This window comes from Physella acuta, unplaced genomic scaffold (genome assembly GCF_028476545.2).
Source record: "Physella acuta isolate Inbredline_101_S28 unplaced genomic scaffold, ASM2847654v3 ptg000486l, whole genome shotgun sequence".
NCBI lineage: Eukaryota > Metazoa > Mollusca > Gastropoda > Physidae > Physella > Physella acuta.
In genome coordinates this window covers 601,011-615,000 of record NW_026732005.1, presented here as the reverse complement: position 1 = coordinate 615,000, position 13,990 = coordinate 601,011, and the positions used below count along the sequence as shown (strand labels likewise).

Here is a 13,990-nt window from a genome sequence, read left to right as displayed (position 1 = left end):
ATAACTGTGAGTTCTCTCGAGGTCAGAGGTCAACACAGGTCAACCGGATCTGACCCCTAGACATGTTTATTTGATACGTACATGTATATTATGCATTTAGTCGTACAATTATAGTGATATGTACAATTATATCGAACGCCTGTTAAACCTTTGATAAGTAATCATGTGACTTGTAAGATTCGATTTTTTGAAAACTATTGATTTACTTTTTAAATGCAAGCTGGCGTATGTGGAATACACGGAATATAATTTCTTTCTAGGCCACAACAAAAAAGTACAATAACAATAGAATGTGTGTTTTGCGTGCGAATATTTGGGTGCGGCAAATCACTAAGAAAGAGGTTTCTTTCAGACATGTTTTCTGGAAGATGGGGTCTTTTAAATTTCCAGGGTAGGGGGCGGGGGCACTGGTTAAAGTATATATTTTCAATATAAATTATATATTTTTGTATTTCTTACGGGGCCGGAGGTCTTTGGACGTGCTTGCGTGTGGTGTAGCCTGAAAGAAACGCTGACAAAAATATCTACCGAAACCTCTGTGTGCGTGAATTCTGACAACTGCAAAAGGAATATTGTAATAAGGGATAATCGTGCAAGATGTCGTCAAAAACAGCGAAGGTCAATGGAGACATGGAAGCACACACAGAGGAAAAAAATCTGATCGAGGAAAGACTATCTTGGGGGACTGCCAGAATAATGGCTAGAGACAGGCGAAAATGGAAATAATTTTCGGTAACGGCTTTTGTGTTTTGGACGCAAAAAGGGAAAAGATAATGATGATGATGTTGATGTTGTTGTTATTGATAATGATGATAAGGAGGAGGAGGATGAAGGTGATGGAGATGATGATGATGAATATGGTAGTGGTGGTAATGATGATAAGGATGAAGATGATGATGATGATAATGGTAGTGGTGGTAATGATGACAAGGATGATGATGATGATGATGATGGTAGTGGTGGTAATGATGATAAGGATGAAGATGATGATGATGATAATGGTAGTGGTGGTAATGATGACAAGGATGATGATGATGATGATGATGGTAGTGGTGGTAATGATGACAAGGATGATGATGATGATGATGATGGTAGTGGTGGTAATGATGATAAGGATGATGATGATGATGATGATGGTAGTGGTGGTAATGATGATAAGGATGATGATGATGATGATGATGGTGGTGGTGGTAGTAATGGAGATAAAAAGAAGGAGATGATGATGACATCGAGTGATTAATTTTCTTTGTTTTTTATCATTAATTCAACATTTAGTGAGCTTTTATATTTCTGTTCAAAATATTATTATATTAATAAATATTATTATATAAGCATACATGTTAATACCAAACTAATGTATTTTATGCCAAAGTATGCACCTTCACCACATAGAATGTTGGCCATTTCCTGGTTATTCCATAAGTCGTTCTTAAGGTCATTAACCTGAATGTGTACTCATTATGCTATGCTATTCACTTAGCGACTCCCCATACATGATCTCTTAAAATAGCTTTATTGTATGATAACGTTTTAATTACGATTAATAATTACATTGTTTCGATCATGTCAGTTGAAGTATTAAATTACATGTAACACTTTGTAGAGGAACGAAAGTCGTCAAGTGATTAATATTAAAGTATCTTCACATGTGTAATCAAAATGTAGGTTATTCTAATTTACATATTTTACAGTTGTTTTTTTTATGCTATAATGCCAATATTCTTTTAAATTGTATTTTTAGTTTTTATTTCTGTTGTGTACAGTGCAGTTACTGTAATACCAACTAGCGTATTTCATAGGTTTTGTGAGATTAAAAAAATATCGGGAAAAGTCGAAATTGCGAGAGAATGACGTCATTGAGAGAGAGAATGAGGAGTTTATTGTGGAGTGAGGTTAGAATACCGAGATTACGAGGAAAAACAAGATTGTGTAAGAATAGCGAGAGAAAGTACGCTAAAACAAGCTAAAACGCTACAGACATCACTCACAGCTAACACAGGCATGACGACATTGTATCTATACACAGGGTGAAGGTCGTATGCTGACAACTTCCGCTTACATTTATGTATAGATGCCATTAACTTATTTCGCTGATACACTGCACTAAACCTAAGCGAGAGACGGATGAAGAAAGGATGGCAAAGTTATAAATAGCAATTGTGGTATGACAGCAGGGCGGAAGATGAAAGGGCAACAAAATGGTTTCATTGTACTGGTAGAGGTTGGGGGAGGGGCGGGTGTGTTGAGGGAGACCTGGAACTGTAAGCCCGGGGGTGGGGGTGGGGTATTGACCGCTGTCAACATGCTGGGATAACAAATGAAGTTTAGAAAGTTCAGGAAACGGTCGCCACGTCTTAAACCCAAGCTTTTAGCTGATGAGCAGCGGAGATGTAGGTCTATGGGATGGTCGATGTGTGGGGAGGATATAAATGAAGTTTGAGGGGACGATATAAGGGAATTTTAAGGGGACCATATACGGGAATTTTGAGGGAACGAAAGAAGCGAATTTTGAAGGGACGAAAGAAGCGAATTTTGAGGGGACGAAAGAAGCGAATTTTGAGGGGACGAAAGAAGCGAATTTTGAGGGGACGAAAGAAGCGAATTTTGAGGGGACGAAAGAAGCGAATTTTTGAAAGATATAATGGAGATACAACATGATGCTGATGACGTTGTATGACATAAGAAAATATGAGATGAACCTGTATTAGATGTGTGCATAAATTAAACTGGTTAATATAAACAATATATTATCATATTTATTGATTTAATTGTAATTATTATTTAAAAATTTACATCAAAAGGCCATTTAAGATTTAAACATACAAGATTTTGTGTTTAGATTTAATTAAACCAATTTTGAAATCAATCTTTAGCATATATTTTATTGCAAGCACGTTATTTTAATCTGAAATTCCATGCTGGTTAAACTGCATTTAGAATTATGTTCTTTTGAATTCATTATTGTGTTCTTTGATTTAAATGAATAAAATAATAAATACACATCTATACAATGTTGCCTTTAAGCGTTCGATTATATCATATATACCATGTAATAAATAGCTTACATCAAAATAAAAATGTACACACCATGCATATATATATATATATATATGTATATATATATATATATATATATATATATATATATATATATATATATATATATATATATATATATACATATATATATATATATATATTTATTTATATATATATACGATATCAGAAATTTTTTATCTTACTCTTCATTCAAACAATTTCTACTGTCAGTGCGATATCAGTTGCTTAACAACTGTATCTGTCTTCTGTCGATCCAACTCCCTCCTGTCTTTGTCGTATTTCTCTCCCTCATTTTTACTCCCCCCATCCTCCCAAATTATTATATTTGGTGCTTTCTCTATTGCAAATTGTTATACTAGTTTTATTCAGGTTCTTTACTCGGTTATAGTTGATGCTGGATTAGGATGAGTATAGTTGATGTAAGGATGAGTATAGTTGATGCTGGGTAAGGATGAGTATAGTTGATGCTGGGTAAGGATGAGTATAGTTGATGTAAGGATGAGTATAGTTGATGCTGGGTTAGGATGTGTATAGTTGATGCTGGGTTAGGATGTGTATAGTTAATGTAAGGATGGGTATAGTTGATGCTGGGTTAGGATGAGTATAGTTGATGTAAGGATGAGTATAGTTGATGCTAAGTAAGGATGAGTATAGTTGATACTGGGTTAGGATGAGTATAGTTGATGCTGGGTTAGGATGAGTATAGTTGATGCTAAGTAAGGATGAGTATAGTTGATGCTAAGTAAGGATGTGTATAGTTGATGCTGGTTAGGATGAGTATAGTTGATGCTGGGTAAGGATGAGTATAGTTGATGCTGGGTTAGGATGAGTATAGTTGATGCTGGTTAGGATGAGTATAGTTGATGTAAGGATGAGTATAGTTGATATAAGGATGGGTATAGTTGATGTAAGGATGAGTATAGTTGATGCTGGGTTAGGATGAGTATAGTTGATGTAAGGATGAGTATAGTTGATGTAAGGATGGGTATAGTTGATGTAAGGATGAGTATAGTTGATGCTGGTAAGGATGAGTATAGTTGATGTAAGGATGGGTATAGTTGATGTAAGGATGAGTATAGTTGATGCTGGTAAGGATGCGTATAGTTGATGTAAGGATGAGTATAGTTGATGCTAAGTAAGGATGAGTATAGTTGTTGATGGGTAAGGATGAGTATAGTTGATGCTAAGTAAGGATGAGTATAGTTGATGCTAAGTAAGGATGAGTATAGTTAATGCTGGTTAGGATGAGTATAGTTGATGCTGGGTAAGGATGAGTATAGTTAATAAATCTGATCCTCATTAGCTAGGCTCAGATGTATGGGTTGACGTTTGTATTGATAGAACTAAATAATTTATAGTCAAGGTAAAATTAGTTGACATTCAATGCGCCCGCTAATGTTTAAGGAACAATTTTAAACATATTTTGCATTGGATCAATACACACACATCAGTTTAGAAAGATTTCTATTTTCCGTCGACTGAAGAACCAGAGTCAACGTTTTATTTATTTATTTTTTTTATTTTGGATTTTACCTATTTGCATATGATCTTTTAATGCTTATAATTTTATTTATATTTGTATCCTTGTAAATAACTTTTTTTCGCCTCAGACATGTAATTTACTGCGTCAGTTTTGCCTTGCATGTTCGCTTTAGTATTACAGTTTTCATCATCGGCTTGTGAGGAATGATACAGATTTACAATTATAATACTTTTTAGCGCAATTTCCATACTGGACAATTGCGATTATTAACTCGTCATTTCTGGATGGATGTGCGCAGCTTTAAGTCTATCTCCTCCTCAACGAAGCAATATCAAGGACTAGTTCCAAAGCAAATATGTAAAGCAAGTTCCGAGGATGATTGTGGGCCAAAAAAATTTCCGGAATTCCTTCCTGGATTTCCCGGAAAAGCCAAAAAACCTCGAAAAAAATGCAGTTTTTGGCCCTTATCTCGGCAACCAGACCGCTTAGCGACTTGAAACATTTACCAATCGATTCCTGCCATAATTTAGAACAATATTGCCGAAGAAAGTTTTCAAAAATATCCTTTCGTTCGGTCACAAAAAATTAATTAAGGAAATTGCGCTTAAATTGTCACTAGACTTTTTATTAACTTGTTTCTTACGTGTACCCTACTTTCATTCATTTTAGATGGTTTACTTATACATAGATCAAATACAAAACGTCTAATTACAATTTTATTTTTAAAATGCAAATGTGCTATTAAATGATGGTTCCAGGGAATTTTTTTCCCCAACGGCGTGGTGGGCTGAGGGCTCTTTGTAAATATAAAGGTAGGCTTATACAGTTGCAGATTAACGAAGTAGTGCTATGATAAATTGTAATAAATTGTTTATAACATTGTTTTTGGTGTAAAATTAAAGTTATTGTTTGTTTGATTTTTAGTGAAAAATTTAATAATATTATACATTTTTAATATATCTAATAATTTCTTTAAATATATTTTAAGTACTATTATTAAATTTGCTTTAATAAATCATAATCATTTATTTATTTTCTTTATACATATAATTCTTTTTAATCTTCAATGTATATTAGTAATTTTGTTGCAGTTGTTTCCCCTGATAGTCTCTAAATGTACCATATATCACAAAGTTAATAATGATTGAAGATACTGATAATAGACTTTCTCAAAAATAGGCGTGTTAGGTTGAAAGTAGTATTGTAATCTCGACTAGTTCTATGGTTAGAAATTAGGGTTAGGCGTTTGATAGGACTAGGGTTGGGGTTAAGGTTAGCATTGACATTAGCAGCATTCTGTTACCGGAGATATAAAAAAAACCTCCAATACATTTGTAAAAAGCGATGTAATCATACAATTTTTTTCATAAATCTTTGAAAAAGTGATAAAATTATAGTTACATTTAAAAAAAATTAAAGCCGTTTGGGAATCATTGATTACTCATCGATTACTCATCGATTACTCTCATTGGCATATTGAATATAAGCTGCTGAAAGCCGTTTTGAATTATTTTATCAATTCAAATATTTTAAAAAAACATCATGAACGCCTCCTTGAAGTCAACCGGAGTGGCCAGGGAAAATAAAACAATGAAAGTCAGAACAATTGTTTCAACCACAAAAGCCTGACTTTACTAATCCAAATAAAAAAAAATAAAAGTGTTTGCTAAATTACTATTATATTTGTTTGACTATTTCTAGCCTTTTTAAAAACCGGAAGTATTTTGTACTTGTTTATCAAATGTTATAAAATATTCAATTTTGGTTGAAAAATATGCTTTCTGGCAACAGCCATTTGGAACCAGCTTTCCAAGCCTATTATTGATTTACGAAATTCTAAAACACAAAACCTCTCTCTGTCCAAGTATTTTTACTAAAGTACAAAAAACTTGGGGGGGGGGGGAGGGGGTGGCGGGGGGGGGGGGGAGAAAAGTGGATGAAAAGCAATTTTGTGCCGCATATTGCCGGCACAATGGTTGCGCGGATGTCCAAGAAGTCATTGAAAGGAAACGCAATTTTCTTATCACGTTAGACGAGGCTTAGAGCAAGACAATGGGAGACACCTTCAGACGGCGGGTGTTCGAGGCTAGAGGCTTAGAGTAAGAAAACTGCAGAAGCCGTTAAAGGACGGGGGTTCGAGGCTAGAGGCTTAGGGTAAGAAAACTGCAGAAGCCGTTAAAGGACGGGGGTTCGAGGCTAGAGGCTTAGGGTAAGAAAACTGCAGAAGCCGTTAAAGGACGGGGGTTCGAGGCTAGCTTGACGTACACAACTGGGCTTAGAAGTGGGAGAAAAAAATATTTAGGGGTGTGGGGTATTATGCGAACCCTGATGTCTATAATATTGGCTAAACGTAAATGTAGGGTGTTGGTAATAGTAGATAATTTTATTAGGGGATTCATCGACAGTGTGTAAGGGGGTCGGCGTGGTCGAGTCGGAAAAGCTCATGGTTGCTAAACCGAAAAGTCTCGAGTTCGAACCCTCTGGCAGATGAGGCTCGTTAGCTGGGGAGACAACCCCAAAAATCAAACAACTGCTGTCTTGTAGTTTGTTCTTGGTTGGACAAAGGCTATGGGAGCAAATCCAAAAAGAAAAGCAGGCTGAAATCGGAGTCAATGGCCTCAATGGCGCATAACCAGTTGACACGTAATCCTTAATTGTGATGGAAGCATGGTCGAGTGGCAAAGCTCATGGTTGATGAATTGGAAAAAAGTCTCGAGTTCAAACCCTCTGGCAGATAAGGCTCGATCCCTCCCAACACTAAAAATTAAGAACGAAGAAGAAGGTCGACAGTGTGTGAAATATGTTAACCTTTTGGAGTCGCAGAGAAAGCTATTGAAGAAAAGGGGTAAAGAAATGTATTTATGTGAGGTATAGTGTATGTAAGCGCGATCTGACATAGTACACGAGTGACTTCTGAAAACATAATTTTAAGTTTTATAATAGACAACTTTGATATTTTAAAATGTATTTTTTATTCATGACATAAAATACAAAGAAATAACAATATTAAAGGCTACAAAAATATAAGCGATGCGTACAGTTAAAAAATGGAAATTTAAAACATGGCTATCTTGCACACAACAATAAATAATAAAATGTTTTGTACAAGTACAGGTGAACTCAGCTTGTATTTCTCACATAATTGTGTCATCGTATCATGCTATTTGTAGAGTTTTAAAAAAACGCATTACAAAGTAAAAATTCCAGTCATTAAATCTTTCACGAACCAAGGCGAGACTTAGGTCTTTAGCATGTCGTAAGTAGAGAAGACTTTATTGTTTATGTTGTTATATCTAGACAAGACCCATGTCTTTAGAATGTCTTAGATCATGTCTTAAATCTGTAATGTCTACACAAGTCCCGTGTCTTAAACTGTCGTGTCTAGACCAGTCCCGTGTCTTAACTCTGTAATGTCAACACCAGTCCTGCGTCTTAAATGTGTCGTGTCTACATCAGTCCCGTGTCTTACCTCTGTAATGTCTACACCAGTCCCGTGTCTTAAATGTGTCGCGTCTACATCAGTCCCGTGTCTTACCTCTGTAATGTCTACACCAGTCCGTGTCTTAACTCTGTCTTGTCTACACCAGTCCCGTGTCTTAAATGTGTCTGTCTACACAAGACCGGCGTCTTTAGCCATGCTGTAAAACACCGTATGTTTGTCACCGAGTAAAACGTTAGGAGAGTTAAACTCCTTGATTGAACCCTGATCGAGTACCATCACCCTGAAGACAAAAAAAATATTAGGTCAGTAAAAACTGAATTTCTAGGCAGTGCTGTAGATTATGTACAGTCGATACTTAAGTAGATAATCTATTCTTTTATTGGTTATTGGTTTATATTTTAGTTGTTAATGAAAGATTAGACAATATTATTTTATTTAAACAGCAAATTAACCCACACATAACTAGGACAAACGCTGTTTGTTCAAAATATTTAATTTTGAGAAAATTGTGATTTCATATCTCATTACGGTTATAAAATAGTTGAAAGTATAAAGCTAGTACGTTTCAGGTTGAAGTTACTACTGTTAACCAACACTTTTGATCATAAACACAGAAAGTTAAATGTAACTTATAACACTTTGAACGACAAAACTACAAACACTAAACTACATACACTTAACTAACAACACTGACCAGTAGCGTACGCAGGGGGGGAGCAGGGAGAGCGGCCGCTCCCCCTCTGGCCATTTTCAGCAAAGTGGCGCCTTTTTGGAAACTTTTTAAACTCAAAGTTTTAAACAATGATATTTGTTAAAAAAATATTTTTGGTCGGCACATGTATGTAAATCACAAGATTTCTTTTCATGCAGAAATTAAGCATTATTGTACTAGTCTAGTAGTGTCTACGTTTACAACACGTATTAACAGCTGCATCAGTTTGCCATTCTAAAAATAACCATTACGATGCATTGCAATGTTTAAAAAACCTCTACGGGTAGTACCACTTGGCAAGAGGGGTGTTAAGTTTAAGGCAACTGTATAATGTATTTGCTTACGAATAATTGAATTAGAAAATGTTATACATAAAACGTCACACATAATTACTTTATATATACAGTGTGAATCGTGTGATAAAATTTTTAAAAATTACAATACAGAAACAAATACAACTGATGTGGCACCTCTATTTAAATTTACTGATGAGCAAACTGCGTAGTGGTGGGGAAATTTTGACAAGGTCAACAACGTTAACACTATGAAGTAGTAGTATTCTTACAGTTTGGGCGATAGTGATTACGATTACAAATTATATGAAACAGTTACAACCCCCCTCCCCCATGGACCCCTCTGTAAAAAAAATATTGTCATAATACCACTGCTACTTATTTAAATCTATTTCTGTAATATATATTAGTGTAATATATATTTGTGTAATATATATGTATGTTTAGAACAGTCATCTAAAAACTGACTCTATGTTCACTCTGAGTTGGTTATCTTCCCCCCCCCCCCCCCCAACCACACATCACACTACCACAATTGAGTAGAGCGACATTAATGTCACACCTAGGTATACACTGGGTTGGATAATTGACCTAAAGTGACCGGACAGTGGTGAATGAAGATGAACCCACACCCCCCCCCAACCCACCCCGAACTGATCTGTTAAGTACATGTAGAAAAACGCGTAGTGATGTACCAAAGTACCATGCCGCCAAAAAAAAATAGCTTTTTAAACGTAAAACTCTGTGAATATTGTTTTTGCAATTACCAGTAAAAAGGTGTGTGATCAATACAGTGATCTAACCCACAGCTATCACTATGTTAAAATGATCTTTAAAGAACACAAAGAAGCAGCAGTTAATTAAAATATATGATCTGATCTAAAAGACGGATATTTAGTTAAATGTAGGCTTTTATTCCGAATGTTCTCTATTATATCGAAAAGCATGGTTTTATACCAACTATGATTTAAAAAAATTTCATTATGCTGTAATACTTTAACATTTATGATGACGATATATTAAATTATGATTATAGACAAAAACATTTTGTAAACACGAATAGTGTTAAACAATTTGATTATATTCTAAAGTAATTATTTATTTGTTTTGACATTTATAATTAAATGTGTAGATATATACATATTTATATTAAGAGAGTGATTATTTCCCCTATTTCACTTGTCTTAAATAATTTCCCAGGAATTATTATGTAAGAAATTTGTTTACAAGAATTACAAAACAGATTGTGTTACGTTCATTGTTTTTGGTTGTAGTGTGTGTAGAATTTTTTTTTTGTTGTTTTTGTTCTAGATTGATACAATTTTTGTTTTGTCGGCCTAAATTGTGTTTTTTTTCTTATTTCTTCAGAGTACTACTTTCAATTTATCTTACATCATAGCGAAGTAATGACATACAGCTAGTAATTATATATATATATATATATATATATATATATATATATATATATAATAATACACCTATATATATATATATAATACACCTATATATATATATATAATACACCTATATATATATATATAATACATGTATATAGAACGCGTTAAAAAATCGGCGCCTTTTTTTTGCTCTTTTCGCTCCCCCTACAACGAAAACCTGGATACGCCTCTGACACTGACCTACAAACACTAACCCGAAATTACTGACCTAAAAACATTGACCTACAAACATTGGCCTACAAACACTGACCTATATTTACTGACCTATGTTTACTGACCTATATTTACTGACCTATGTTTACTGACCTACAAACACTGACCTACAAACACTGACCTACAAACACTGACCTACAAACACTAACCCGCAATTACTGACCTAAAAACATTGACCTACAAACATTGGCCTACAAACACTGACCTATATTTACTGACCTATGTTTACTGACCTATATTTACTGACCTATGTTTACTGACCTACAAACATTGGCCTACAAACACTGACCTATATTTACTGACCTATGTTTACTGACCTATATTTACTGACCTATGTTTACTGACCTACAAACACTGACCTATATTTACTGACCTATGTTTACTGACCTATATTTACTGACCTATGTTTACTGACCTACAAACACTGACCTACAAGCACTGACCTACTCACTTTGACCACTAAAACTGACCTGTCGTAATCCAGGATCGTATTGAGTCTGTGCGCTATCGTGAGGACCGTGCTGTCCTTGAACTCTGACCTTATAGTATTCTGGATGAGCTCGTCCGTCTCAAGGTCGACGGCGGCCGTGGCCTCGTCCAGTATGAGAATCTTGGTCTTACGGAGCAGGGTCCTCGCCAGACACACCAACTGTCGCTGACCAACACTGTGGGACAGTAGACAGGTCACGTGATACGGTCTAGACAGTAGACAGGTCACGTGATACGGTCTAGACAACAGACAGGTCACGTGATACGGTCTAGATATTAGACAGGTCACGTGATACGGTCTAGACTATAGACAGGTCACGTGATACGGTCTAGACTATAGACAGGTCACGTGATACGGTCTAGACAATAGATAGGTCACATGATACGGTCTAGACAACAGACAGGTCACGTGATACGGTCTAGACAACAGACAGGAAACATGATACGGTCTAGACAACAGACAGGTCACGTGATACGGTCTAGACAATAGACAGGTCACATGATACGGTCTAGACAATAGACAGGTCACGTGATACGGTCTAGATATAGACGTGTCACGTGATACGGTCTAGACAATAGACGTGTCACGTGATACGGTCTAGACAATAGACGTGTCACGTGATACGGTCTAGACAACAGACAGGTCACGTGATAGGTCTAGACTATAGACAGGTCACGTGATACGGTCTAGACAATAGACAGGTCACGTGATACGGTCTAGACAATAGACAGGTCACGTGATACGGTCTAGGCAATAGACAGGTCACGTGATACGGTCTAGACAATAGACAGGTCACGTGATACGGTCTAGACAATAGACAGGTCACGTGATACGGTCTAGACAATAGACAGGTCACGTGATACGGTCTAGACAATAGACAGGTCGCGTGATACGGTCTAGACAATAGACAGGTCACGTGATACGGTCTAGACCAGCAGTCCATGAGCTCTACCTACACGATAGATGCCTGTGACAGATTCAACTGTGTACTCTTAGCTCACAAGAATAGCCCTTATACTATGAGATATCTCCATATATAACTCATCTGCCTTGGATAACTTCAGGGTAGGTCTATCTCGTTTCGATAGCTCCCTTTGATATCCCCTGACCCTTAGGATAGATCCTGGGTAGCCCAAGCCATTGGGATAACCCCGGGATGCTGGTATACTCCAGCTCCCAGAGAAAGCTCTCCGTGTGGTAGTCACAGCTCCCAGAGAAAGCTCTCCGTGTGATAGTCACAGCTCCCAATGATGCCCAAGTTACTTCAGATAACTCCGGCTTTATGAGACTTCTCATGCTAATTAACATAAAACCAGCTCCAACGTTCTCTTAGATGTGAAACCTTTGCTTAGTATAATATTTGCTCAATACAATGAGCCTCTTCTTCAAAATAATCTAAGGTGTCTAAACTATTAGGCTGCTTTATTCGTAGGTTAGGTAGTAAGGGCACACTACAGCTAACAACGCTGCTGATCTACTCAGCTGTTGCTAATTTTATTTTTTGTTTGTCAGATACAAGGTGAAAGCTTGTTACGTTTGTTTTTTTGAAAACGCGGTTTTTTATTTTCTAGAGTGAGCTGAATACTCTTTCAGTTTTGACCGAGTAAACATTTTATTATGAGAGAATTGCCCTCTAGGGTAAAGTTGGTTTACCTGAGGTTGCTGCCCCCCTCCCCACACTCGTAGGCCAGCCCTTGGGGCAGCCCCTCCACGAAGGTCTTGAGGTAGGCGTGTTCCATAGCTGTCCACAGCTCCGCGTCTGTGTGAGTGTTGAAGGGGTCAAGGTTCATTCTCAGGGTGCCAGAGAAGATGACTGGTTCCTGCAGTGTTGAGAAAAAGGAGGTTTTAGAATGGCGTGAATCCACCTTACCCCTGACGGTGTGGTCAGTTTTTATCAAAGAGTGTTAGCAGTCATATTTTTTATAACAATGTCATTGTGATCTGTAGCAGTTGTATTTGTTTTCTGGTACAGCTATTTTGTGGCACGTGTGGTCAGTCTTACCTGTGATCAGTCTACCTGTGGTCAGTCCTGCGTGTAGTCAATCCTACTAGTGGCAATTGTTATCTGTTGTCGGTCTTACTTGTAGGCATTCTTAACTGTAGTATGTATTACCTGTAGTTACTATTACCTGTGCTCAGTTTTACATGTGGTTAGTCTTACCTGCAGTCAGTCTCACCTATGGTCAGTCTCACCTATGGTCAGGCCCAACAGTTTTACCTCTCACCTGTGGCAGTATGGTCAGCTTACTCCTGAGGTCATGCAGGCCGAACTTTGCAATGTCAAGGCCGTCGATTATGATCTTCCCTCCAGCGGCCTCGATGATCCTAAACAAGGCCACGGTCATGGACGACTTGCCCGCCCCTGTTCTGCCCACTATTCCAACCTGGGACAAGAATCGAAGTTCAAAGTTCAAGGACGGTCAGTGAAAGCTTGTTTATTAACGGGATAATTATTTCAGAATAGAGAAAACATGTATACTAATTAGGGGGAAACATTTTAATCCAGACAAAAATATCATACTCTCATTTACTTCATCTTTTAATTACAGGAAAATGTTTTAATAGATCTAAGTCTAAACTTGCTATACAAAGAATCTTGTGTACCTTAAACGAGGCGTAGTTTGTGATTGTGGGGCGAGGGAGGGCAGGGTTTGTGAGTGTAGGGTAGGGTTTATGATTGTGGGGAAGGATTTTTTAGTGTAGGATGGGGCAGGGTTTGTGGATGGGAAGGGGGCACAGGGAATGTGTGTGTGGGGTCCGGCAGGGTTTGTGAGTGTGGGGGCACAGGGTATGTGTGTGTGGGGTCGGGCAGGGTTTGTGAGTGTGGGGGCACAGGGTAT

The 13,990-nt window shown here is 37.0% G+C and overlaps 3 protein-coding genes across 3 annotated transcripts in view; 2 read left to right on the top strand and 1 right to left on the bottom strand.

Annotated features, from left to right (window-relative positions):
• LOC131944261 (neuronal acetylcholine receptor subunit non-alpha-2-like) overlaps positions 1-257 on the top strand; it is a 91,421-nt gene extending 91,164 nt beyond the window's left edge. The window contains exon 8 of the mRNA XM_059304811.1: positions 1-257. This exon is cut by the window's left edge and continues 574 nt beyond it. Coding sequence (XP_059160794.1) covers positions 1-4 — 4 coding nt within the window. The 3' untranslated portion in view covers positions 5-257.
• Positions 258-597: 340 nt separating this feature from the next.
• LOC131944235 (prostatic spermine-binding protein-like) lies at positions 598-1,240 on the top strand. Its single transcript, XM_059304774.1, has 2 exons — positions 598-618; positions 764-1,240. The coding sequence occupies exons 1-2, from the start codon at positions 598-600 to the stop codon at positions 1,238-1,240; spliced, it is 498 nt and encodes a 165-aa protein (XP_059160757.1).
• Positions 1,241-7,525: 6,285 nt separating this feature from the next.
• LOC131944234 (multidrug resistance-associated protein 1) overlaps positions 7,526-13,990 on the bottom strand; it is a 44,725-nt gene continuing 38,260 nt past the window's right edge. The window contains exons 34-37 of the mRNA XM_059304773.1: positions 13,376-13,534; positions 12,804-12,970; positions 11,131-11,325; positions 7,526-8,265 (exon numbers count right to left, since the gene is read on the bottom strand). Of these exons, the coding sequence (XP_059160756.1) occupies positions 8,154-8,265; positions 11,131-11,325; positions 12,804-12,970; positions 13,376-13,534 (633 nt within the window). The 3' untranslated portion in view covers positions 7,526-8,153. The remainder of the gene's footprint in view (positions 8,266-11,130; positions 11,326-12,803; positions 12,971-13,375; positions 13,535-13,990) is intronic.